The sequence below is a fragment of the Coloeus monedula genome (genome assembly GCF_965178545.1).
Source record: "Coloeus monedula genome assembly, chromosome: 2".
NCBI classification, from domain to species: domain Eukaryota; kingdom Metazoa; phylum Chordata; class Aves; order Passeriformes; family Corvidae; genus Coloeus; species Coloeus monedula.
Window position 1 is genome coordinate 54,727,365 of NC_138782.1, and position 26,881 is coordinate 54,754,245.

Consider the following 26,881-nt stretch of genomic DNA (forward strand, 5'->3'; position numbering starts at 1 on the left):
TTTGATTTAAGATCCTCTGCTGCAGGTAGAAATCAGGTAATGCCTCCTCTAAAGGAAAACAACTGATATCCTTCCTGAAGAGACATCATTTATTCTGTCCTCAGAATGCAGCCTCCAGAACATCAGAAGGTTGTGCACAAGGGTTAAGTGGGATCAAGAGCAGCCTGATTGGACTGACCATGAATTGCATATCTCCCCACTGTCTCTTTGGGAGGAGTTAGTAGAGGAATAATGACTCAGTATGTCATTTGTATGCATAGGTTTCACTGGGCTACTCAAGTCATTTTATTTCTTTCATCCTCTTCCCTTTATTCATTTGTTGGATAATTAAGTGGTATGATAAGGCATAACTAGAGAAATCCTGCTGTGCAAAAGTAGGAAGGATTAAGCTCCCAAGAGGTCTCATAAACCTTCAGAAAATCACGATGACGATATGCTAAAAAATGTGCCTGTCCTGCAAACCAGACTTCTTAAATTGCTTATCAGAAACATTAAGATACAGCCTTGTAGGAGAGAAATGAGTCTAGCAAACACCTGGAACAGGAGGGAAACCTATTCCTGCCTGGGTCCTAAGAGTCCAACCTATCCTTTATACTATGACACCTGGCCTAGAAACTGCAGAAATCTCAGCTACCTCCCCTGCTGCTAGAGGCATCATTCCTGGCCTGAGAAGTAGAAGAATGATGCAATCTCATCTGGGTTTAGATCAGACATCTGAATTTGTGGGCTTACTCTATGTTCACAAATTATTTTTGAACACCTGCTGTTTTTTTAATGCTGCTTGTTTGTAGTGCTACCGCATCTGCATGGCTAACATGCCTGAGCTTTAAAAAGTCTGATTTTCAGTCATCTGTTCACGTGTTTGAGTTTCGAAAACAACACCTATTTTAGGTGTCTTCCTAAAACGGAGGACTGCAATTCACTTGGGGAGATCTTCTTGTGATTAGTGCTGCAAACAGCAAGAAAGCCAGACATTATTATTAACTTAAGTGCCCCAAGTCAGTCATGTCTTTGAAATCAGATAAGCCTGAATCTGGATAATTTATATTTTCAGGACTATTTTTTCACATGGGCAGTAAGACTGGGGCCACCACACACAGGGCAGAGTTCACTGCAAACATGTAGATGCAATGGCCATCACACAGGCAGGTGTGACATGTCCAGAACTGTACTTATGGTGTGCCTGCTGGGGGGATCACCCTTCACATTGTGGCCTAACATGGTCTGCTTAGCCCAGGCAGCACTGCCACCTAGGAATTAGGTGTGCAAAATACAGTCATACTCAAGAAACTGTGAATAAGGAAGTCAAGCATTCAAAAGTTTACACAAAAGTGCTCGGTTACCTCCCCTTGGGAACAGAGTGGAAACTGTCCTTTTCAAGGTGGTACCACCCTGTTATGATAATGTAACGAAGAAAAGGAAAAACATGGCAAAGGCTTAATAAATCATAAGAGACAGATGAAACAGTTACTCACATGGATGGAGAGGGCTTTTTCCATATAAATAATGAATGGCTTCTCCTGTGAAAATGAAAGACATGGCACATATGAAAGAGGGAGCGATGTCACTCTAGCAGTGTTTTGTTAAGGAAGGAGGGATGCCTAAAGGCAGGATTTTGCCCTAACACTAGAAAAAAGTGCTTCTAAGTGGAGCAGGAGCATGCACAGGCAGTATGACATGGCACTTCCCATCATCTTGAGAATGGTGCTGTGCAGGGCTGGGAGTTGGACTCCGTGAGCTTTGTGGGTCCCTTCCAACTCAGCTTATTCTATGACTCTGTGAATAATTGTTATTATGATGCAAGGGACAGGTTCCTTGAAACCCATGGCAGTTGAAGGTGATTTTAAAGCTCACAGAAGCAGGAACACAGTAAATGTATGAGTATGAAGTTTAATACAGCAAAAATTTAATGAGGTTACCAACTAGAAATTACCTATAGGAGTCACTGCCCTGTTTTTCAGAGGCTAGAGGATAAGTTTGCATTTATAGTAGTAACAGCAATAACCTGAACAGAAATTTTGCTTTCATTATAGTTGTTCAGAAAATAAGAAAATCTCATAGCTTCTGAATAAAGTTTCTGTTACTTTCTTCTTCCCTGCTTAACTCCAGTATCAGACTATCAACTCTTGAAATCAAGTTTTTACAAGTATTTTGTTGCTTGAGAAAACTGAATGAAGAAACAAATAGCCTATAAAGAAGCAATAATGGTATCATTTTGAAAGGATTAGCTATAACTCATGCCATTAACTTCTGAAGGAATAAAGCATTGTTGCTACGTGGTTTTTATGTAATGGTAAAGAAATCAATATGACCACACAAATGCTTGATAGCATGAATACTTGAGTCATTGTAAATTCTATGAAATCTATTTTCTAAAATGTCAACAATTCATCTCTGCAGGAAACTGCAACTTCTGCATTATATTTATCAACATCAATGTCATACAAAACATATTAGAGCATCTTAGCTCTAATAAGAAAATAAGTGCTAAATTTATATTTGCTACAAAAATCTCAAAGAGTTTAAGGATAATTTTTATTTTTGTTTTCTTACCATACCAGCTCTAATTTTAAGAAACTTAATGAAAGGATATCTGTATTTATTGCCTTAGAGCAGTGTTATTTAGAAAAGTTGCACTCATGCATCAGCTTACATTTAAAATTAAAAACTAAGAGAATACAAAGAGAAAATACAAAGAGACTACAAAGAGAAAATACAAAGATAAAATATACAGTCAGAGCTGAAGTTGCAGCTCTGAGTAAGATTAGTCTCAAAATGAATGTCCAATTAGCCAATTGATGAGGATGTGCAAGCCCTTTGCAGGTCTCAGCAGTGGCCTGCCAAATAGCTGGTAGTATTCATCTCACTGAAAAAGCAAGAACTACTTAAATGTAGAGAATGGATATGTGTTCTAAGTTGGCTTCTCTTCTTTGCTGTTAGGATGTGAAGAGCTATCATTAATTTGTTTTTCATTTTTGCCTTTCCACATAGAAGATGCTTTAATTTTTAACTAATAAGCTTCCTTCTCATAGGAGTTTACATGTCAATTTGAGAGTTATTCCTGATTTCTGCTGGATTTGCTGAAAGACAGTATGTGTTGTTGCGTTCACATCTGCCTTACTATGTGCATTTGTCTCTATGACAAAGTGTTTTTTTTCCTGTTACCCACTCTACCACCACAGGCTATTTCTAAGCTTCTGCAGCTGTTTAGTACTCATATAGAGTTCGCTGACCTGGCTCTTTCTCGGTGCAAAGGTTGCAATAAACCAGTCCACGAAGATGTGTTGAAACTCCTTCTGATTATCCCACATTATGCCATTTTATCAAGTACTTTCATCTCATAAAATATTTATTCTGATAATAGTGGAAATGTAGTCAGAAATTATTATAAGGACACAGCAGGATTCCATCTTTTTTTTTTTTTAGAAGGCTCATGTTTCATACTTTTTTCTGGGATGGAATAATTTTCTCAGTCAGAAGGAGTCAGAGTAAAGGTTAGAGTTTCTTACCTTGCTTAGATAGATATATCTTCCCAGGATAAACTTCCAATATAAAAGGTTTTTTCCTCTATCAGTGCCCTTGCTCCTTTCCCTCTTTTTCCAAAATGTTCAAATGAACTAAAAAATTTACCAAAGTAGCAACTGGATGTCACTGTTTTCTTTTAATATCTACTCCACCTTTTTACTGCAATATTGCAACTTTTATGGATGGCCCATGAACCCAAGCTTAACGTCAAGGCAGATCAAGATACTGCATCCCTACCAATGAGGTCCTTGGGGATTCACTTTGAAATTAAACTAAAGTAATTTTCAATATGGAATCATTTTATTGTGTGGGTGCATCTGCGCATAAAGTTTACATTGGGCTCTGAGCAGCATATAAAGGCTTGTGAGAGATAAATTAGGCTAAGTAAAGCACTCATCATTAATCAGAGTACTAAACAAGCATGAGCGCTAGAGAATGAACACAGCTGCCATTTCATTTGTCTTGCTGTCAGAAGGTAACTCTCCTACAAAGAGAAGCTCTGAAGTTGTGGCTTAGGTTCTTTTGTGTCTCTCAGCTTGCACAGAATATATATGCTCATATATATTAAATCATCTTATATATCAACATATATATATATATATATATATATATATATATATATATCTACATTACACACATAAATGTTTTTATATCCAAAAATATACCATATATAAGCACATTTTTCTACTGGCGGCTGTAGACTGATGTTTGTGTTCTCAGTAGTCCTAAACTCTAGTTGGGAGCTTAAAAGTGAGAGATATACCAGTTTATTTCAATGAAAACATATTTATTACTGATTTTTGTGTACTCTGGGTTTCTAACTCAATAACAGAAATCTTTGCTACTGTCTTGTTATCTTCTGTGATAACTTTCATCAATTCATCCCTCATGGAGATGTGATGTGTAAATAGCCCATATGGTAAATCAGAGTATCTTGGCTTCCATTTCAGAGTGAACATGTGATGCTGGAAGGTGGTAGAACCTATTTTCTCATTTCCTTTGGAAAAAAACCCAGAAAAGTGAAATGCGAGTTACTGAAAATCTCCAAGTGTTATTTTTATAGTGGCTGTTTGTCAAAGGATGTTTTGAAGACAAGCTAACAAACAGCTTGTCATATACTAAGTTTATAGGGCAACAGACTCTAGTGTCTGGTCTTCCTTAGTCTGACCTTTTGCATGACAGCAATAAATCAGTAGCCTTCCATGTCTCTCGTATTGTCCCAAGCTCTTGGGAAAAGGATGATTGAATAGGAAGAATTAGTGCTGCTGCACAGGATTTAGCATAATAGATAGATCATTAACCTTTTAAGTCTGGTATCCTGGCTTCCAAACTGGCCTACCATGGCTGCTTCAAGGAAGCAAAAATCTCCATACAATAGCAGTGGTGGTTTGTGCAGGCAAGGGGAAAGATTTCCCCAACCAGAGTGATGAGAATGGGTTGCTGTGAGGCCGGGTGGCACTGCAGCCACAGTGGGACAGCACTGTGAATTACACAGACCTCAGGGACATAGGCAGCGACATGTATGGCTTTCACCACACTGCACAACCAGAGCTAAGCACTCACTGTGCTGGGGTTATGCTATCTCATGGTGTCATCTAGACCTGTATCCGAGGTACCTGAGATGCCTATAGCAGTGTGTCTGAGGGAATACGAAGCTCTGTGTGGGCTGCAGTAGTTAGGGGGGTTGCTTTTGGGGGCGTACTGCCTTGTTAATAGCATCCAAATTAGCTAGCTTCAAGTCAGCCTAGGAGTGGGCACCTAAACACTGATGCAGGACCTGCACTCATTGTGATGGCAGTTTTCAGTTTATGTGAAAGAGGGTGTGCGATTTGCTGCACCTCATCCAAGAACTTGCAGGAGGGAAATACATCACCAGCTAAAGGGACAGAGATATCAATACGCAGCACTCTGGTAGCTGATAATATCAGATACTCAGGGTACCATTTCCTTGAGTATCCAGGACACCTGCAAGGACAGGTACAGGGACACCTATGTGTTACAGGAAGGCCTGAAATCTCTTTTGCAGTGGCAGCTAAAGACCAGGCAGGATACCCTCAGTACCTAAGATGTACCTGCTTCCCCGATTTAGGCAACTACATCCTGTCCCAGATGTATGTTTACGATGGAGTCCTATTAAAATTGGAATTCAATGTTGAAGATAAATAAAGTTTCTAATCTCATGTTGGATATTTGGCCTGAAAGAGGCTGCTCAAGGGTGCAGTTTCAATTCCGTTTGATTTCAAGTTACCTCACAGGATGTGTTGCAACACTTGAAAACGTATGTCAGAGGATTCACCTTGACAGGGCTTTCCATGAGAGAGAATAACTAGATGCAGACAAAACTAGATGGGTGACACATAATCAGATCAACCTCAAAAGTACCAGCTAAGCATGTTCTTAATTTCTGGTAATTTTAATGAGCCCACACTGAAAGCATGTGTCTGTAATGTAGTTCATACCTATAAAATCTATTTAAAAAAAAAAGGTTTTCCAGTCCAGGAGCTTTAATTCATGTCTTAACAACACCCCACACTGGTCATTACAATGCTTTGTGTGTTGTCTTGCCATCTGCCTACAGAGAGAAGTTACAGTCCCATTACATTATACTGTTGTTACTGTGCTAAAATGTAGGAAATTATCTCAGAAGTTTTCAGCTTAATTGATGCCGTGATATTTTCTAAAATAATGGTAAAGGTAGCAAGTGTGCCAGTTTGAGCTGACTTACACCTCACGTTAACAGTGCCATGGAAATCTAATTGTGATATTTTGTACTTCCTCATCTCTTACAGCATGTTACTGACAAGCAGCAGTAGCACAAGAGGTCAGAGCAACAGTCTGACTTTAAAGGGAACAGAGATCAGGCATAAACTTGTTTCCAGTCATAGTAACACCTCTTTCTGGCAAATCACATGGGAAAGTGGGGAATTTACAGGTGGATCAAAGCTGGAGTCTGACTGCTGAGGCTGCCTACTTCAGAGATGATCGAGTATATAGCCAGCTGCTTGGCTGCCTGAATTCTGTGTGTTCACAAAATTCTGTGTAAAACCTCTGAGCATATATTAGGTAGAGATTTCTCTTTTAAAAATTGGCTATTCATGCTTAACCCTGCCCACTATTATTGCCTTTATATGATCCCCTGGGCTTTGCTGTCATCCCTGAGCAGGTATGCTGCCACTTGCCCATTGCCTGACTAATCTCACCTCAAGAAACCTTCTATTTCTGTACTCTGCTCAAGTCATGTCCTTACCGGTCTGGTTTTGCTGCTGTGCAGAAGTTTTTATTAGTTTTATTAACAGTGTAAAAGCAAATGGTTTAAATAGCAGCAAGCATAACAAACATCTGAGTTTCTACCAGTTATCTTCTGTCGCTGGCATGTGTGCTCATAGTGTAACAGGCTTCACCCTCAGGAAATCCGATTTTCAACTTCTACATTTGTTTTCTGCTTTGCTGATTTTAGAAGATCAGGGAAGGAGTCAGGAGCGAAGCTTGTCCTATAAACAAAAGTGAAAAAAAATCAGAGTGTAGAGCTAGCTGTCTGGGAAAACTTCATCAGGTCTAAAGTTCATAGCTCACCCACAGAAACTTCCTTGCATGGTCAAGGTGTGAGTGTCAAGAATCCAGAGGACTGTCACATTGTCACTCCGTGACTTCGCCTCCGAGGAGAAGCAGAAGTTCAAGAGGAAAGCAAGGCTTTTTGCCTCTTCAGGTTTCTCTGGAAAGATCATGGATACTGTACCTAAGGGCCAAATTTGAAATGCTGATAGAGTTTTCAAAGCAAGTTGCCATTTTCAAGTGTTCAAATGATAAATTTTTCAAGATAGCACATGTATTCTTTTGGCAACTCACAAGATGCTCTGATGTGGTCTGTTTTCTCCTCCTGTCTGCTTCCTGCAGAGGGTTGTTGGTCACCACATGGCTGCAAAGTTCTGCACTTTTGACAGGGCTCCATGGGGTAGGGAGACAAATGGGATTCATGCCCTGCAACATTCAGCATTGCAGCATTCGGTATTGTAGCACTTAGTTTCTAGGCATGGTGCTTAGCACAGTGCACAATCTTTGGTGAAGTGCCTGAATTGCTGGAGAGAAGTCTTATTACCATAATCCCACACTGGAATTTTCTATGTCTTGCGTCTCTGGTTATAATCTGTACTGTTGGCACACCCTGACTGCTGCTTTCATGCCTTGCCTTTGCCTTCCTGGCATGCTGGAGAGCCTGGAGGGAGTCTGAAGCTGTCTATGCATCAAGTTACTGAAACGGAAGGGTGGCAGGGCAGGGCCTTCCCTGTTGTTTGCAGGATGAGGAGTCCATGGATGCTGGAAGGATGCTACTGTTCCCGTACAGCCTTTAGCACAGTCTGAGAGGAGACTCTGCACTGCTGACAGCTGTGCAGCTCCTTGGGAGGTAAAGATGGGTGTCACCAAAATCAGGCTGCTGGCACTGCAGTGTGTGCCAGGGGCTGCTGCAGGCTCTGCTGGGCTCCACCCAGACAGGAGCAGTCCACTTATGCAGTGGTTCAGCGCACACCTCTGGGATGTAGGCAGTGGCATGTGCAGAGTGGGAGGGTGAAATTGGGCCATGGTGACCAGCAAGTTGGCTGGAGTCGCTTTCTCTGGTCTCTACAGTAACATAAAATACAAAAAAATTTACCAGTGCAAGGAAACACAATGCTATGTAAGCACCAGAAGCACTGGGTTGTGAAGTAGCTTTTTTCAACTTTCTTGTCTCTGACCAAGGAAGTTGTAAGTATAATAAAGAAATACTGATTTAAACCCTCTCACTGCTGGTGCACTTTGAGTGTTTTGCAGATAATGCTTTTTATTTTTCTTGTGAGTAAACTTCAAGCCATTTAGTATTTGTATCTGCATTTATTCTGGTAACTAACATTTATGTCAGGGCAGAGAGGAGAATTATACACAAGACAGTGGTAGGGATGTGAAGCAACATTGTGAGTTTCCAGCAGCCACAGAAACATTATTCCTTTTACTATAGATATCCTTTATACTACAGATAATAATACCACACATAGTTCACTTCCAGAAAACATTTCCTCAGTAGGCACGACAGGCATTGCCTGTGCATTTTCTATGGACTGCAGGTTCTTTACAGGAGTCACAGCTCTTTTTTAGTTGTATACTTCTCTGTGCCTGAGGAGCCAAGTACTGTGCAAGGTAGCAGGGAACAACAAAACTAATTTCACCTCAACATAAAGTTCAGCACAGTCAAGAGTGCTGCTGCTTCTTTCAATTCCCTTCCTACATTGTTGCAGTGGGGATTCTTGCAACACGTGTATCAGACAACGAGGCGCGTGGAAAAGAAATATATGGACCGATTCTTGGTAGATATTTTCAGAGATGTTTATTTTTCCAGCAACCTGGCTGGCAACTTGGCCAAGAACTGAACAATCACGGGACCAGAGGGTCCTTCCCAGGCAGGGGAACACAAACAACCAGTGGGGAATGAGGTTGACCAGGGAGTAGGGAAACCCCACAGGCCCTGCCTCTACCCCGGGGCCCTTCTCCCACAGGACCACATGGCAGGGGGGAGGGCCCCAACAGTACATAATAGTGTCATTAATAGGAATCTGTTTTTACATTGCAACTGAGGTTAAAAAGTCAAGACATAGCAGTGGTTAGCACATCTCAAGCCGTAGGCTGAGTGTCTACATTTTTGCTGGCCTGAGAAGTAAATGAGTCGATGTTTTCCGCTGAAACACAGAGCACACTTTCTTGGGGAAGAAAGTGAAAGTGCTTTTGCACAAAAATGCTGCTTTTTTTCCAGCAGAATAGAATAGAATCGCAGAATATTCTGTGTTGGAAGGGATCCACAAGAATCATCAAGTCTAACTCTCAAGCGAATGGCCCATACTGGGATCAAACCCACAACGCTGGTATTATTAGAACCATGTTCTAACCACCTGAATTAATTTTGGTGTTTTCTTCCAAGTAGCAAAAAAGAAGGAATAGTCTTTAGTCATTCTAGGGCTGAATCAGAGAAGGGAGTGTCCTTTCTGTTGCTGAGCCAGCTGTTCTGTAACTTCCTGCATCTTTTGAAACACAGCTTGCCAGAATGGATATTTCCCCTTAAAATAACTTGGCACTTATGGCACATTCATGCCAAATCACATTGATGATTATTTTTGTGTGATAGGCAGTACCACAGCAGTCTAGTATTTGAGGTCCTAAAATCTTAGAAAACGAAATCCAGTTCCCTGCATTGCCCACAAGCTTTCTGTGTAATCTTAGCAGTCAGTTCAAAGGGGATTGGCTGCCTGTAAATCTTTACAAACTGATTAATGCCCTTCTGTATTTCACATGGATACTACAAAGATAAATACATGAAAGTATTTAAGGCACTCTGAAAATAGGGGTATTTAGATGATTAACTCCCACTGAAGTCAATATTTTTGAATAATGTGTTCCTCACAGGACCATGTTTTTTCTTACCTAGGAGAGATGAGCTCTTCTAGCTGCCTTGCTGTTTAAATGACTGTGGTCTTCATGGTCCGACAAAGATGCTCCATGTTTCAAACATTTCTCATTGCCCAGAAATAAAGCACACCAATCCTCCAGCTTGTGCAGCTGATGACATGGTGGAGCCATGGGTGGTCAGCCTTGGTTCATGTCACCCTTTACCTCCCTACTACAACTATTCACTGGTTAGGAAGAGTTGTAGCTCTCCAGCACTGAGACTGATTCTTGTGGATCCATAGATGGAAAGGCTTATTATAAAGCCTCCATGCTTCAGGAGCTTATTCACTGCCACAGGTCTGTTAATTATTTTGTCTGCACGGCCATTTTCCTCTGAAAATGTCATGTCTCAGAACACAGCTTGTCCTTGAACTTTTTTTCCCAATGTTTCAATGGTATGGGAAAGATTATTCAGTGGAATCATTTGGTGATATTTTTTTTTGAAAACAGAGAGCTTTCCAACTGGCTGAAAGCTCATAGGTTGGAGGCCTCCAAATGCACATCTGCAGCTGTGTGGGATGAGGGTTTCCAACTTTTGATTCAGACAGGGAAGCAATCTGCTCTGCATCTCTCCAAGCTAAGATGTGGAAATGACTTCACTGTTCCACATACCATGGTTGGAAATACTGGAAGGATCCAGTGATAACATCTTGCTCATATATTTTCTCAGTTTCTTTGTCCCTGTCCTCCGTTTGGGACTGAGGATCCCAGACTTCTCTCTGCTCCTCAAGCAGAGGAAAGAGCGTAGCAGAGTAGCTTATGGTCACAGATGTGATTAAGGCACTGCATTACTTCCATCTTGCCACAACATGTCAGTATAATCCCATACATGGTTCAGCCACACTTCTTTTTATAGTTCTTTGGTTTATTTAGAAAACATTGCCTTGGGATTTGGGATTTAGCTGTTGTTCTTCTCAGTTTTATTTTGTTTTCCAATCTGTGAAGTAATAACTGCGTGCACTGAGTAGAAATGTACCTCTTCTGAGAAAAGTAATACAGATTTGTTTCAGGAATAAATCCCTCCTTTTTATACTTTTCTTTTTAAAAGGAGTGTTCATGCATTCATTAAAGGCTCAGTTCTGAAATGTACTTTTCCAGGACTGGCTCCTGCCAAGCTAGGCACACTTATCAATGAGAAATTAAATTATACCTTATGACTGTGGTTTGATTTTTTTTTTTTGACTTGTAGTTGTAGTATTTAAATTGGGATTTTCTTTACAATGTAATTCTGACTCTTCTCTGGTAGTGAAACATTCACATCTGGTGTTTTTATGTGGACTCTGGCTAAAATGCTGTCCCTAAGCAAGTGAACAGATGACCTGTATCATTGTGCGAAGTTAGCCTTTGGACTGTGAAAGCTGGCTCTGATTTTGGCACAGCCCATAGCAAGCAGAGAGTCTGTCCCTACTTCTGCTTCACAGCCTCTCCAAATACCACCCCAGACTTACGGTCATCCACACCCATTATGTCCACTCACCAGTGCCTGCTCATTCCTTGCCTAAAACCATGAGTAAATTGCTTGTGAGGGTTAAATACACAGCCTCCTGAGCCATGACAGCAAATGCAAAATGGCCAAGAGGGAAGAGTGAATTGAACCTCTCGCTCTTTTCTCCTGCTTTGCCACTAAGAAACTGAAAATAGTTTTTGAGAATTCTGTCTTCTCCATATTCCAAGGATACCCTAGGACTTGAACCCACTGGACTGACTGTCTTTCTCTTGTTGATTTTGTCCATGCTGTTTTCCAGTTAACTGAAATGCTTTTAGGCTGAAAGGGACATAATCTGCAAAGGTCTAGATAAGTGCCTCAAAACTTGATTCTACTTAAGAAATATTACATTAATACCGTATGCTCAATAATATAAGCAGCTATTTTCTCTGTTCTGTTGTGCCTGCATCATGTGGGTGTAATGTCTTCCAGTCTCCTCTTTTGGCCTGCTGGTTGTGACACTTCAGCTCGCTCAAGTCTCGAAAATCATTAGAAATACTAGTGTTTGGATCATAAGCATTAAACAGATGTTTTTAATCTCGACTATTCATGGAGGTATACCCATGTCTCTGTTCTGCACTGTTCCCAGCTGAAATGAAGTGCAGGGTGGGAGTTAATACTCAGTTTGCTGCATGTAAACTTCAGTAAGCTGTTTGGACCCTCATGATTACAGAGAAGTTTCTTGGGTGTTGTTTTTTCTTTTCTAGCCAGCACAAGGAAACAAGGTGTTGTGAAGTGTAACTTGTGAAACTTGCACAATGGGAGCAGGAGCAGAGCCCCTGGAGCAGGGAAGGGGCCTGACCCAAGGCAGGGGAGACTCTTTGTTCTCTTGTCAATGTAATGCTGACCTGTCAGTCTCTGTTGGTGAAATCACAGGGCTGTCATTAACAAGAAGCTGAGGGTGGCTGGAACAACCTCAACGCCTGAAGTAAGGCTGATGAGTGTGCAGAGCAATGTCCTCTTTTTACCTCCTGCCTCAGATTCTGTGTATGCTGCATTCCTGGCAGGAGCATTGAATATTATATATTGAATTATACTGCTTTCAGAGAAATAGCACCTCATGAAAAGCATTCCCAAACGTCACTGATTGCAGAGTGAGTTCTGACTGGATGTGTTAGATAAAGATTGATCAGAGCTGTCTAGGACAATTTCCATTCCTGTCCTACTCCAGGAAGTTTAGACATGTCATGTGAAATCTCACAGCCTGGAAGATTAAGGACACAGGGTTTTATTTTCCGACAGAGAAGAGAATCTTATTTTGTTTTTTCACTCAAAAACCAAAATGTTATGAATGGTATTTTAATAAGTCGTATTTTTTCCTTGCAGCAAAATTCCAGTTTTTCATTAGAAATATTTCTCTGGGTGTGTTTTTGTTGATACTATCCACATGCATTGCAGAGGCTTGTGGAAAATCAGCTGAAGCTTCTGGGCTGTTCAATTTCCCTCCCCTGTTTGGCTTATTTTCCCACCTTACCCCATAACATGACTGGCTATCCTTGGACCTTGAGAGGTCATGTTTCTTGCCACAGGTTACCAGGTGTTGGTTACACCAATGCATGGCTCTCTGTTTGGTCAGGTTGATGGCCTCACTCTGAAATGTTACTTTTCCTACTTCATCTGGAAGTAGCAGAATCTTTTTTGTTTTAATAGTCAGTCATGGTAAAAATATGAACAACATAATGTTCCTTTAGAGGACCAATGGTAATTTGAGTTGGTGCTTTCAGCTGTCTTTCATATACAGCAGGTATAAAAATTAGGGAAAGTACCTTTTCCCAGCACAAGCCATTTTGGCCAGCTTTTCTCCAAGGCATCACAGATACTCTGTTTGCACACACTGAGAGGATCACACAGCTGCAGTAGCTCTTGCTTGTTTGTGGCTCTGGTTCTTTTTTGAGGTCATGGCACATCTTGAAGAGCAAGGAGGTGTATGACTGGAACATACAGAATAAACGATCTCACTGTGTCTCCCAGCTGGATTTCCTAGTTCTGTTCTACTCAGCTCTTCCCATTGCTTGTGCTTGATCCCAGCCTGTTGTGTTTCAAAATCTTAAGCACTCAAAATACATTGTACTTTATATCATTGTGTCTCCTGTTATTTCTGGAAGTCTGTCTTTCTGTGGCAACCACCAGTGAGGAGCAAATTGGCAAGAAATAATGTCCTTGTGTGCTCAGGGATGGCATAATGATACTTCTTGTGCACCTGAGAGGATTTTACTATTTATTTAGTAAGCTTCTGTACTTTTAACATACATTTTCATGTTATTTTTGAGAGTGGAGCAATATTTCAGTGAGGAGAGAACCAGCTTCAAGAAAGTATTCAGAATGAATGTGATAAAAAGAAGTACCAAACTGGGAACTCAGTCAATTTCTGAAGTCTCTTCACATTAATTTTCCAGAGTTTCACTCATCCTATTCCGTTTTCCACAAGATCATTCAAATTTAAAAGTGATCATTTAAATATAAAAGTAATCACTCAAAGGCAAAGAGAAGGTCCTTGGCACTAGAAAGGCTATTGTGCCCAAGGCACCCTGTAACTCCAGTGTACATATCCAACATGATCTGATCTGCATTTCATCCCCATAACCAGGTTTTCTCTTCAGATTTGTCAATGTAACCCTACAAATCAAATACACATGACTTCAGGGTCCAGCTCGTATCTGGTAAATATCCCATTAGTACATTACAGTAATATTTCAGTGTCTGGGGTAGAGCTTCAGTCACCCAAGCATAGATGCTGTGTGCATGGCTTCAGCTGCCACCCTCAGGACGTGAGGATCTCATGCAGATCCCTCACTGTATCTGCTAATCATGTATGAGTTTCTCTCTCTGGTTTTAGAAATTGTCTCTGTAATGTCTCTTCTCCCTCTAAAGTTGCTTTTGAAATAGCTGAAATTGTCTCTGATCAGAATACATCTGTGTTGTGTCCTTATAGGTCTATCTTCTCCTTGACATAATAAAGAGTTTTGCTCCATAGGAATATGGGTCTCCTTTTCCAAGGCAGAAACTGCTTAATGTCTGTGTTGTACGTCAAATTACTTTGCTCCTATTTTCTACACTTGTTGAAATACACATTTCTGCTCTAATGCTGCATGTTCTCTGCTTCCCAGCCCCTGTCTGTGTGCACTTTGTCTTCTTTCCTTTTCTGTCTTTTCCAGCAGTTTGTTCTCCAGGTTTGTGGCTCTGAGTCTCATTCCACTCAGAGCATGATTTCACTGACCCTCTGGAAGTGTTTAAGTTTGATTTAACAAAGACAATGCTATTGTTTGTCTTTTTGCTGATATCTTTTTTCTTCCAAATGTTAGAATTTATATTTACAAGTTAGCCTAGAAATAAAACCTTAGCCCTGTAACAATCATGTACTTGTCAGCTATTAAACAAATCCAGCATCACATAAAAAGCAATGTTAAAAGAATACTCCTCTTGTAAAAAATGAAAAACAAGAGTTTATTGCTGTTTCTTGGGAATTGGGATGATTTGTGATTTCTTATACCCAAAAAAAGAAAAAAAAAGTATTAGGAGCATATTACCTGGAATAACTAAATTAAGTTAATAACAATTTTATGATGCTCTTTTGTGGGTATAACAATTAGCACAATGACTCTTCATTGCCATCCGGTTCTTGAGTTTAAAAGGACATTTGTGAAGAGTCTAGTCCTCAGTGTGATACTCCTGGGCTGCATTTTGTCATTAGTAATGATATGTAGGCAACTCAGCATCAGAGCCCCACTGCCTTAGAAAAGGGAAAAATATTTAAACATTTAGAACTGTCTTCAGTATTTACCTCAGATCACTGAGCTTTTTCAGGTATTCCTTTCCTTGTAAGCATTGGGGCTCAAGCTTCCCATTTTTCCCCATCTCAAGCCAAAATTCTGGTAGCAATCACTTCTTTAACTGGATTTTCAGTGGAGTAAATATGTAACACAATAAAACAACCAGTGACTTCATAATTTGAGGAATTACATTTAAAAGGTTTTTTTCTTTCCTTGGGAACCTTTTACAAAAGATTCTGAAAACAAGTTGCAACGGAGACTATAACTTTCCTGATCATGAACACCAGTGTCATTTCTTTCCCTTCCCTTCTCTGCAGAAAGCACCCTTGTTTTGTGTCTTGTGTCCTTTGTGGCAAACTAATACTCAGGAGTTTGAGATTTCTCCTTTTATTTTTTAAGATGAGTTTTACAGATTTGTATCTTTGATCTTTGTAGCAAACATTGAAGTCCATAGAAAACCCCACCTATTTATGATTAATTCCCTGCAGTCTGGAATACTTGATAATGTCTAACAGATCTGTGGCAAAAGCCAATGTTATTTCACAACAGAACCCCACCCTGGGCCGCAAAGTGGTTCTTAGCTGAGATCAAGCCATGCAAGTAAATAAACCCCAAGTCCACATCTGATTAAAGCAGATATATGGGAGGTATGAACAGGACTGGCCAGATGCTGCACCATATGATAAACACCAAGGACCATGGCATCCTATAAAACTGGGCATTTATATGGTACAGCTGGCTATGCATAATCTTCTCCTAATTTATAAGGGTGGAGCATCTGGTTCATTGCTGTTGCTCTATCAGCTTTTCTGGAGGCCTGTTCTTGAATTTCTGGTAGCTGAATATTGCTCTTCTGAGTGCCAGCAGAATGGGAAGTTAAATCCATTTATAGTAGGAGATAAGCTCTTATTCTATCTGGCAGATAAGATATGTTCCAACAAAAGAAAGAAAGAAGGTTAGGCCCTTGTGGGATGGGTTCCACTTCATGACAAAATCCACAACTGCAAACTCTAAAAGAAATAATATCTATTTCTCATTGGCAGGACCCTCAGCCGTGACAGAGAGGCTCAGCCAGAGGAGGCCATTGTCACAGGCTGTGCCTGTGACTGCAGACATCCCTCAGCAATGTGGCAGGTGAGAGTTCACAGAATAGGTCTCACAAATCTTGCTTTTGTTACACTGCTTGATCTTTCTCTCCCAGTGCCATAGCCCTAGAAGGCAGCATTTCTCTTTCCTGAAACAGAAGCTGGCGCTTGGCACTTGGTTAGAAAATGGCTGCTGTGTAAGTGACTAAAAAACCAAGAGAAGCGTTTTCAGCAGTGTCTTGCAAACTTTTTGCCAGAAGGAGCCAAGCCAACAGTGTGAAAGCATCCTGAACGGAATGGTGTGCATGTGCACAACCCACTGTGGAGCTGTGTGCCAGCCTGGGCAGTTCTGGAGATGTGGACCCACAGCAGATGGTTTGCTTGTTCCCACGAGGAGAAAGAGAAGGGAGGGCTAGAACTCACTTTTCCAGGTATTCCCAAACTGACTTGCCAGCAGGAAAGTCCCAGCTGTAGTTGAGAGAACTCTTTCTCCATTCCACCCTCACAGAGTTGTAAACAGCATTGCAGCATGCAGTCTAAGGCACAATAAGATGTTTTTTAAAGTTACAGCATTACCAAGTCTATATAGAAGCTGTGAGTTCAGACCACTCAGCCTTTGGGGGGAAAAAAATACAGCACTAGTCATTCTACCAAACCCTTCCCCAGTAAAATTACATGTCAGAACAGCACTGAAAGAAAATTTGTATTTCAAATGGAAAGGGAAAATTTGCTTTTGCAGAACATCATGGGGTTGGCAATAATAAATCACTGTCAGAATGGAAGTGGGTTCCTGCAACTCTTGCACTGCTTTCTGTAAGCCTGTGTTGTTGCTGAGGAAGTGAAATCTGGTTAGCACACAACTTAGCACACAACTGTGCAAGACTTCTCCAGATCTTTTATTGGTTTTTTTGCAGCATACATGTGCATTTTTCATAATTTTATCAAATAAAAAAACTTTCAGATTTTTAATGTCTTCATAGACCTGTAGCATGGCAGCTGCTATATTTCCAGCTAGGTCTGAATGCTTCAGGTACTCTTATGGCTCTGCCTCCTCTTTTTTCTCTCTCCTTTTTTTGTTTTTATGTTTTCTATAAAACATTTTTACCCTCTGCATCTGACATAGATACAGTATCTGAAATTGTCAGAGTTTGTTCTCTGATAAAGCTTTATCTTTGTGTAGCAATGGCAACACAAGCTGTGCTAAGGAAATAAGTGAATTTGAGAAAGCACTTCAATTACTACAGATACTGTTTTCAGGCTGTGATAACCCACAAGTGGATGAAGTCACCATGGCTGAAATGTAAGACAGACTATTTCTTAATAGTTTGCCTGGATAGTTTTTCTGGCCAGTGCAAGATGTGCAGGATCTCACACTCATCTGGGCACTAGATACTGCACAGAGATTTAAAGGCTTGCTTCTCAAAAAAACCCTTACCTAAATAAAGAAACTGTGGGATATGAGTGGGCAAAGCAACTGGAAGAATTGGGAAAGGAGCAAAAAGTAGTGAAAGAAACCTAGTTTTATGGACTAGATATGTGGATACAGCTGGATGTTGTCTGCAAACCTAGTTGTTCAAATATATCATGTAATAGAATCAGGTGGTGGAAATATTTGTTATGTAATGACCTCTTTCATTTTGTTATAGGCAAGAGTGACCAGCACTGACTTCCTTAAACACAACCTCTTCTCAAATGCCTACTGCCAGCATCTTGATGCAGCTCTCAGCTCTGATGCCTCCAGGAGAGGTGCTAGTGACAGACCATGAAAAATGCTTTGGATGTGGATTAAGAGAACTCAGGGTCTGTTACTTACACTGAATTGATCCACCTTTGTGTACGTGAATTAAGGGAACAGTGGATAGTGATTATGTAGCTGGGATCTCCATTTTTCCCAGGGCTTGCTTTGCCCTTTTGTGTCTGGGCCACTCTCACCTCATCTCATTTAATCCGCAATAACACAACATAGTTAAGCACTAAGATTCTCATTAATTACAGACCTTGCAGATGTGGAAAAGCTATTTCACTTCTCCCTCCTGGCATGGCTTAGTAAGTCACTACCCAGACCTTGCCCAAGCAATTTTTTCCCTTGTAAGATGAAGGACTAAAATCATTAGAAATCACAGGTGATGGTCAGCACTCAGTCACCATTTACTGTGAAATGGCTGAAATAGTGGTCACAGAATCACAGAATTCTTAGGGCTGAAAGGGACCTCTGGAAATTATCCAGTCCATTCCCCCCTGCCCAGGCAGGGCTACCTAGAGGTGACACAGGAATGCATCCAGGTGGGGTTTGAATGTCTCCAGAAAGAAAAACTCCATGACCTCCCTGGGCAGCCTCTTCCAGTGCTCTGCTGCCCTCAGTGTAAGGAAACTCTCCCTCATGTTGAGGTGCAAGTTCTTGTGTTTTAGTCTATGGCCTTTTCTCCTCATCCTGTCACTGGGCACCACTGAAAACAATCTGGCACCCTCCTCTTGGCACCCACCTTTGAGATATTTATATGCATTAATGACATCACCTCTGTCTTCTCTTCTCTAGACTAAGCAGGCTCAACTCCCTCAGATGCTCCTCGTAAGAGAGATGCTCCAGAACCCTCATCATCTTTATGGCTCCCCACTGGATCCTCTTCAGTCACATCTTGTCTTTCTTGTACTGAGGAGCCAGAAGTGCACAGAGCACTCTAGATGTGGTCTCACTAGGGCTGAGTAAAGGGTCAGGACCACCCCCCCTTACCTGCTGGCCATGATGCCTTAAGAGGCCTTCTAGAAACAGAGACTAGACAGGAGTAAGGGAAGAAAGGTAGGTATTTATTTGAAAGGCCTTCAAAGGTACCCCCTGGGAAGCCAGAGGCTGCTGCCAAGATGGACCCCAATGTGGACGACAGGTCACGAATTCTTCACCCTTTTATAGGTTTGGTTCATTTGCATAGCAGGGTTAATTCTCCAACTAAAGCTTCAGTTTTGCCCTCAGCTTACCCCCCCTTTAGAGGCTCTTTGGTTTATACTTTTTGGCCTAGGACAGTCTTGGTGTCCTTGGAAAGCAGGCCCAGAGAGGTTTTGTTATGTCTACCTAGCACGAGAGCAGAAATTAACAGGCTACAAGAAACTTTCAGAGATACACACTAAGCAGTACAGAATCTGAAGAATATAAAAGTTAAAACCTAATAATGGTATCCTGATGCACCCCAGGATACCATTGGCCTTCCTGGCCACAAGGGCACTGCCAGCTCGTGATCAACTGGTCATCCACCAGGACTCCCAGGTCCTTTTCTGGAGAGCTGCTCTGTGGGAGGTCAGATGCATGCCTATGCTGGTACTTGGGGTTATTCCTCCCCAGGTGCAGAACCCTACACTTGCCCTTGTTGAACCTCATTAAGTTTCTCTCCACCCAATTTTCCAGCCTATCAAGGTCTCACTGAATGACAGCACAGCCCTCTGGTTTATCAGCCACTCCCCACAGTTTTGTTTCCTCAGCAAACTTGCTGAGGATCTCTTTCCTTTAACTGTCTTTCACTGAATGGAAGAGAGGACCTTTCCTGTTTTAGTTTACATGCATTCCTGGTTTGAATGTCAGAAATTTGACTGTCAGAAATATTATGTTGAGGGTACTATGAAGACACTGTGAGCATGGAAATACTCCTGTATTGTACATTTCTTATTTTAAAGAAAGGACACTTTTTTCATTTTCTGTTTTAATCATTGTAGAAAATATAAAATATTTGAAACTCTTTTTTATAGATTGTATTTTAATTCCAAGACTTAAAATACAAAACCCCTAGAAGCAATCTTAAGGATATTTCCACAAAGACTTTTTTTCATGGTTTTATTTTTGTATTACAAGACTGTTTCCTTTGAAAATGCAAATATGTACAATCATAAATTGTAATATGGGACATACAAAGAATCCTTGACCTTCATGTAGCATTAAATGATTGTGATGAATCAAATAATTTAATGCAGCAGAGGTTAAATCAATACATCCAAGTATGTATTCCAGACACAGACAGAAGATGTTGATTTACAGCTGGACCTGTGATGGAAGGCATCTTCTGCCATTATCCCTGCAATGGGGAAGAGAAAGAAAGAGAAAAGAAAGGTGTGTGCATTTAAGCTGGGTGGTATTAAACTGAACTGACATCCAGCACATGCCATTCACCTGCATCTGTCCTGTCCCTCTGCAGGTTGTTTGGAAGTCCAGCTCTAACCTGAGTTTCCAGCTCTTTACAGTACAGGCAAAGCAAGAAAAAATGCAGGAAATTCCCCTAGAAAGTGACTCCCTCCTTAGCCTAAACCCACTGACCAAGACTCAAGAGACATCAATGTTATGCATCATATTATGAAGCAGAAGAAAGGAAAACTTTTATAGTTTTAGGGTAGAGAACCGCGAACAGAAGCCCAGGTTCAAACTCTGACACTTTTCCAGTTTTCCTCTGTTACCCCAAATCTGAGCTTTCTAAGGCCAATTCCAGACAAGTCAAGTTTGGGTTAGATCTTTGTACACTCCGTGCCTTTGCACCTGCAAGGCAGGATTGATTGATAGCAAATCTTTTGGCTGGGCAAATGATAGGTGACAATACTCTAGTGACTGATGTAATTAAAAACCAGATTTTCAGACCAGCCAGTGCAGATAATTCTTGCATTTTGGCCCATGGGAACTCATGACATTTGATAATTGATTTATTTTTAAACACACTACACTGAAGAGTGGCCATGAAACAGGGACAGGCTCATTTTAAGTAATCCATCTGATCAATTCCTGAGCAGAACAGGCTAGCAGAGCTTTCAGGAGAACTGCATGTTAATAAAGTTGGAGGTCACTCATTTTTCTAATTAATTATTACTTGACAGAAAAAATTATGAAAGCCATACTATGTATAACTATTTAACTATACTATGTATAACTGTTTAAAGAAAGGGAAGAAGCAGATATTTCTGAGGACAGTGCCAGCATTCAAATAAGTGTCTATCCCATTCCTCTAATCATCTTGGCCTTATCATTCTTACCTGATGTGCATCTGAGATTATGTAAGAATTTCAGCTAATATTGTCATGTGGGATGGCAGTTTCTATGACACACTTTTTTCTCTGCTTTAGGAGAGTATCTGCCTTTGGTGAGGGGATAGATCTTGACTTGCAGAGTCATGTCCAGTCAGCCAGTGACTTACCTGTCTCAGAGGTGCCAGCCCTGTCACTGCAGCACGGTACATTGCCTGCTGCTGTAGGCACTGCTGCGGTCCAGCATCGGCACGTACGTTTTAGCCACGATGCAGTAGCTGACTCCAGGCCTCAAGTCTTGTATTTTAATAACCTTGTCTTTCCCTTCATACACCAAGACTCTATGTTGCTTCACAAAGAGTGGAGAGAAAAGAGCCAGTCAAGCACATTTCCCTAGCAAGTGTGTCTGTGAGTCAAGTTTGATGAGAACAGAGGATGCAGAACAGTACATGGACTTACACAAACTCAACAGCATTAAAAACTTACCTATGCTTTTTTAAGAAAATCCCTCCCTCCTCCCCCCTGTTCCTCTCCTGTCCCAATTTTTTAATCTAGGTCATAGATTATGAAGTATTAAGTTGATGGAAAATAATACAGGGAGGAATTACAACTCAATTCAATCAAACTCAATTCCTAAAAAATAAGCTTTGTTTTCAAACACTTGCACAGTCATCACTGCTCTCACAATCCCAGAAGACTGTTTCAACAGTAAAAAGTATGGTGTGCCCATACTTTCCTGGCTTTTCAATGGTAAAGGGTTCATATCCAAATATGCTCTTACCTCATCTAGCAAGTTGTTAATTATGAAGACTTGATACAGCAGATCATAATAATTTGTCATTGTTATTTTGCTGCCTCTCTTCCTTTTATAAGGGGAATGTGGAGCCTGGAGCTTTACTGTTATGGATTTGTTGCTATGAACCACAGTTACCATTGGAGGTCCTATCATAGCTGTGAAAAAAACCTAAAGCTATAAACACAGTTGTAGTTTATTAATAATATTTCATAGATGCAATTTGAATCCATTCAACAAATGCTCACATTACCAACAATATATATGCTGTATTTACTCTTCAAGTGACATTTCATAAATTCTTACTTTTTGGTGTTTATTGGCTATTGTTATTTTGGAGGTGACATTTCTCGTCTTTGTAAATCTATCTTTGAGCCAAACTTTTTGAAATCCCTTAGAGCTGCATGTTGTTAAGTGCTGACCAGTCAAGCGAAATTCCAAAACTGCCCTGATTTTCTTTTTCCCTCATATTTGTCTGTGTGCTTGGACTGCACAAAACATCCATTTGAACCATTTCAGCTATGCCAAGGATGCAGTTTCCATCATCACTTTCAAATATTTTGCAATCAGCTTGGTAAAACACAGCTAAGGATTCGAGCTAGTGCCTGCATACATGTGTGTGCAGCACCAGAAATGTGGGGACACAGGGCAGCAGCTGCCACATGAATCCCTCCAGGAGGAGGAGGTGGCACAGGGCAAGATGTTCTGGTTTTGCTGCAAGGTACTGCTTTATGTCAAAGCTTGTGGTTTCATCTGTGCAGGAGGCTCAAGGTAGTTTGCACTTTGAGGCTGTGAAGTGACCCACACCGACAATTCGATTTTGCATTGACCAGTGGGGGAAAATGAGTTAATTCATGGTGAACTTACTGGTAGGTACACTGCTACTGTTCAGTGTTTGGGCAGTACTCTATTTCTAACATACTGTGGCACTATAATGACAGTACGAACCAAAAGCTTTGCACATGTCCTTTCTATGTCCTTTCCTGCAGTCAGGAAAACACATAAATGCGAGAAGAATAGTGGCCACACACCACGCAGCTCTGTTCTCTCTTTTCCCCCCAAGCAAAGAATGCTTCCTTTTTTATTGTCTTGAGTCCTGTCCTTCCAGCAGCTCCAAAAATGCCTGAAAATAATTTGTGTAGTTCCATGCCCAGAGGAAGAGGTTGAACTAAAGGGATCTTTTGATCTCCTAATTACTGGTAAATGGCTATTTAGCCATAATTGCTTGGCTTTCAAGTGTGTGGAGAATTACTTTGGCATAACACCTCACCTCAGAGCTATTGACTCACTTCTTTAGGTACAGCTTCGTGGCTAGAATCATGTTTGCAAATTGTGAGCAGAAATGATGCATTCCCTGCCACAGAAGATCAGATTCCTTCCTGGGGGACACATATGTCTGCACTTACTTTCTCGCCAGGGAGTGAATCTGCAGCTGAGGCTCCAGCTGGAATAGACACCAGCCAAGGTGGCTCTCACCCTGCCGTAGTAAGGCTCCTGGATGTCAGAGGTCTCATGTGTTAGGTCACAGACACAGCTGGGAATCCCCCAGCAGTCGTCTTTGTTTTGCCACGTGCTCTGCCCATACCTATGGAGAAAGAGGAGGAAGGATGTAAACTTTAGGGATCACTGCCTGTGTCCATGCAGATTCTTAGCCATCTGTTTTACTCCAGTGGCACTGACAAGCGTTCTGCCATGGAAATTAACTGCCTTCAGTTTGAAAACAGGGAAGGCTGATTTCATGGGCATTTGGGAGCTACAGGTTTCTGTCTTTTCTGAAAGAAATCTAAAGTACAGACATGGGTCACCAGCCCTGTAGGAAGCCACTTCTTACTTGCCCCACGGGAGAGGCACTCAAGCTTCAGCTTAGCCAGGGTGTTCAATGATGGGCAGAATTCCAGATTTCACCGGCCAGTTTCCCAAGGGCGATAATGATTTCAGGCACTCACCAGTGTGCCAGAGATGGGAGCAGACCCTGAGGACCAGCCCCTAATGTTGCCTCAAGCTTTCCATGCAAGGCATCCTGAGGCAGTGTCGTGGGCAAGGTAGGCCACTGAAATAAAATAAACGTCCTATTACAGAAGAACTTGACCTACCTAGACCTGCTTTAGGCAGGTGGCTGGACTCAGTGACCTTCAGAAATCCCCTGAAAACTACATTTTTCTTCAAATCCTTGGTGCAGTGAAGGTGCAGAGCATCAGCACAGAGGTGCTTATTCCTTGCCTGCCTCATGCTGCTTGACTGCACCTTATGGAATTGATAAGTGCAGAAACAACTGAGAGCTGGCAGCCAAGCAGGACGTGGCTGTTCCCCGGGAATGAGAACATCCTGTCACCTGAGAAATCCTTTTGATGTGCCCAGCAGGGATAAGGCCCAGCACAGTAGAAGGCCCCGGTACTTACACTTTGTACTGCACAAAGTAGAGCGCATCTCTCGCCTCTCTGGCCCACCCAGGCTGCCAATGCAAAGTGGTGTTGAAGTTTAATGAATGAAACTCTACCTTCTGCGGCTTAATCGAATCTTGCAGGTCTTGGTTTTCCAAAATTAAAAGCGCTGCAAATAGGAAGGAATGATAACATAATGCATTTGTCACAGACATGCTCCTCTGTATTGGAATCAGAGGGTATTGCTACAGACCAATTAGTTTCATGACGACAGGGAAATTAAATCTCCTGGATCTCACATTCAAAACTTTCCAAGTCATGAGATCAAACAATTACAGAAGAAGCACATTTAGAACTACAAAAGGAATACTTTTATGTGGTCTGAGAGTTTGGAGGTGAGTTTTTTTCTGTTTGTTTTGGGTTTGTTTGTTGTTATTTTGCTGTTCTTTTTTTTTTTGTTTGTTTGTTTGTTGTTTGTTGGTATAATTCTCAGTGAGTTTGCTGCTGTGCAAGATGCCTCATGAACATCCCAGGAAACAAACCCTTCAGATCTATTCACAGAGTCTGCAGTAAGCAGCCCCATCAATACTTAAAAGTCAAGTGCCCTTTCTCTCTTTACTCCACATCTCAGCTTTAACCTGAAGAGATTATAGCTCTTTTAACTGTTGGCACAGTTGTGTTTACCAGCTCCTGCCTAATAAACAATCACCTTAAATTCACTGCTTTTCCTGTCTGTACCACTGGAAAAGCTGACAGTTTTCAAGATCATCTTTTTTCAAACTGCAATATTACTTATAACAGATTCAGTTAACAACCTCTCTGAAGCATTCAAATCCTAGTATTTTTGTGGGTTTTGCAACCCAGATGACAGCAGCTTTTACTCTGGCATAGCACAGAATCATATAAGACTTGTACTGGCTGAACTGAAACTGGCAATACAGCCATGAAAAAATCTAATGGGCAACATGTTCATTTTATCTGCATTTGTCAACTTGGAAAGATAAAATAACAAACTAATTTGAAAGTGACTGGGTTTTGAAACCCAGCAGAAGATACAGAGATTTCTTGGCTCATCCAAAAATTCAATAACAAGCCATGTCCTCTCACCCCCCACCCCCCACTTCCCACACAGGAAAAGAGAGAAAAACCCTTACTTACAAGTTGTCTCAACCTGAAGTAGGTGCATCAGTAAGCAGAGGAAGGACAGCATGATCCTCCTCATGCTTAGAAGAGCAGCTCCATGACTGAAAAGCACCTATCTTCCTCTTGGGCATGTCTTATGAGGAAGTAATCATTAAGCACTCCAGAGTTCCCCTTATTTTCAGTGGTTTCCAAATTCCCCTGTTTGGCTTTGGTTTAATTTAGCTGGAGAACATATGAGTAGCTCTAAATTAAACATGAGCAATTGTTCTTTCTTGGCAGCTGTGGTCATGCAGAAGTTTGGAACTAATTATGAACCAAGCCGTCCTTTTTTTAAGACACTAATTCCCAAATGACGCCTGCCAATATTGCTTTATCCCATAAACTTGTCACAGAAGCTTGCTTGCTTGCCATGCTAAGATTTTTAATAGTTATTTATTTGTTTGTATATTATTTGTATGTTTGTACATTTTCAGTTCACTAGTTGCTCAGAGCTTAAGAACACAAGAAATTTTGCTCCAAAGATATAAAATACCTACCCATGGGATGTCCTCTGGTTTGATGGACTGCCTCTGGGTCAAAAGCAAGAGATGGAGTTTGCAGGTGTGCTGGTGGCAGGACATCATCTTGGGGGCTGTCACTGGAGGACTGAGGGGCTGTGAAATCGCTTCTGGCTGTTGGGCAGCACGTTCACCCCACACTGGCTGCTGGGAGATGCTGGGAGGCCAGGGAAGTTGCAGGACTGACTGCCTCCGGACAGGGATCGGGAAGGTAAGCCCAGCCCATAGAGCCAAAGTGCCACTCTGGGTTGGACTTTCAGACTGCCCAGTCATATGCTCCAATTGGTGCAGGCGTGCTCCAACACCACCTGCACAAATACTGGCATTTGTCAGTGTTATCCTCTGGATCCTGCCTGCCCAAGATGTACAGACCCCCAGGGCTGGGGATGCCAGGGCTCCCCCACGAGAGCAATCTCACTTCGTGCTTGCAAATGCTTTAATGCCACGTGCATGCCTGCCTGGTGGGAGATGAGTTTTGTGCTCCTGGGATGCATAGAAAGCTCAGACAATTCGGTTACTGGTGGTGAATGTGGTGCTACTGCCGAGCCTTGCCCCTCACTCTTCCCTCCCCAAAAGCTCCCCGATGCTGACACCCACTGGTACTTCACTGCTCAAGCACTAGTGCAACTAAGCAAAAGTCAGGATGCATTCTCCTTTTGAAAACTCATGATGATAAGCAAG

At 41.5% G+C, this 26,881-nt stretch overlaps 1 protein-coding gene across 1 annotated transcript; it reads right to left on the reverse strand.

Annotated features, from left to right (window-relative positions):
• Positions 1-21,519: 21,519 nt before the first annotated feature.
• Positions 21,520-25,722, reverse strand: IL22RA2 (interleukin 22 receptor subunit alpha 2; the record flags this gene model as incomplete). The annotated part of the gene is made up of 5 exons (XM_082302331.1): positions 21,520-21,675; positions 22,108-22,277; positions 23,526-23,704; positions 24,519-24,669; positions 25,659-25,722. 5 exons carry the CDS (start codon positions 25,720-25,722, stop codon positions 21,520-21,522), a joined length of 720 nt encoding a protein of 239 aa, XP_082158457.1.
• Positions 25,723-26,881: the final 1,159 nt, after the last annotated feature.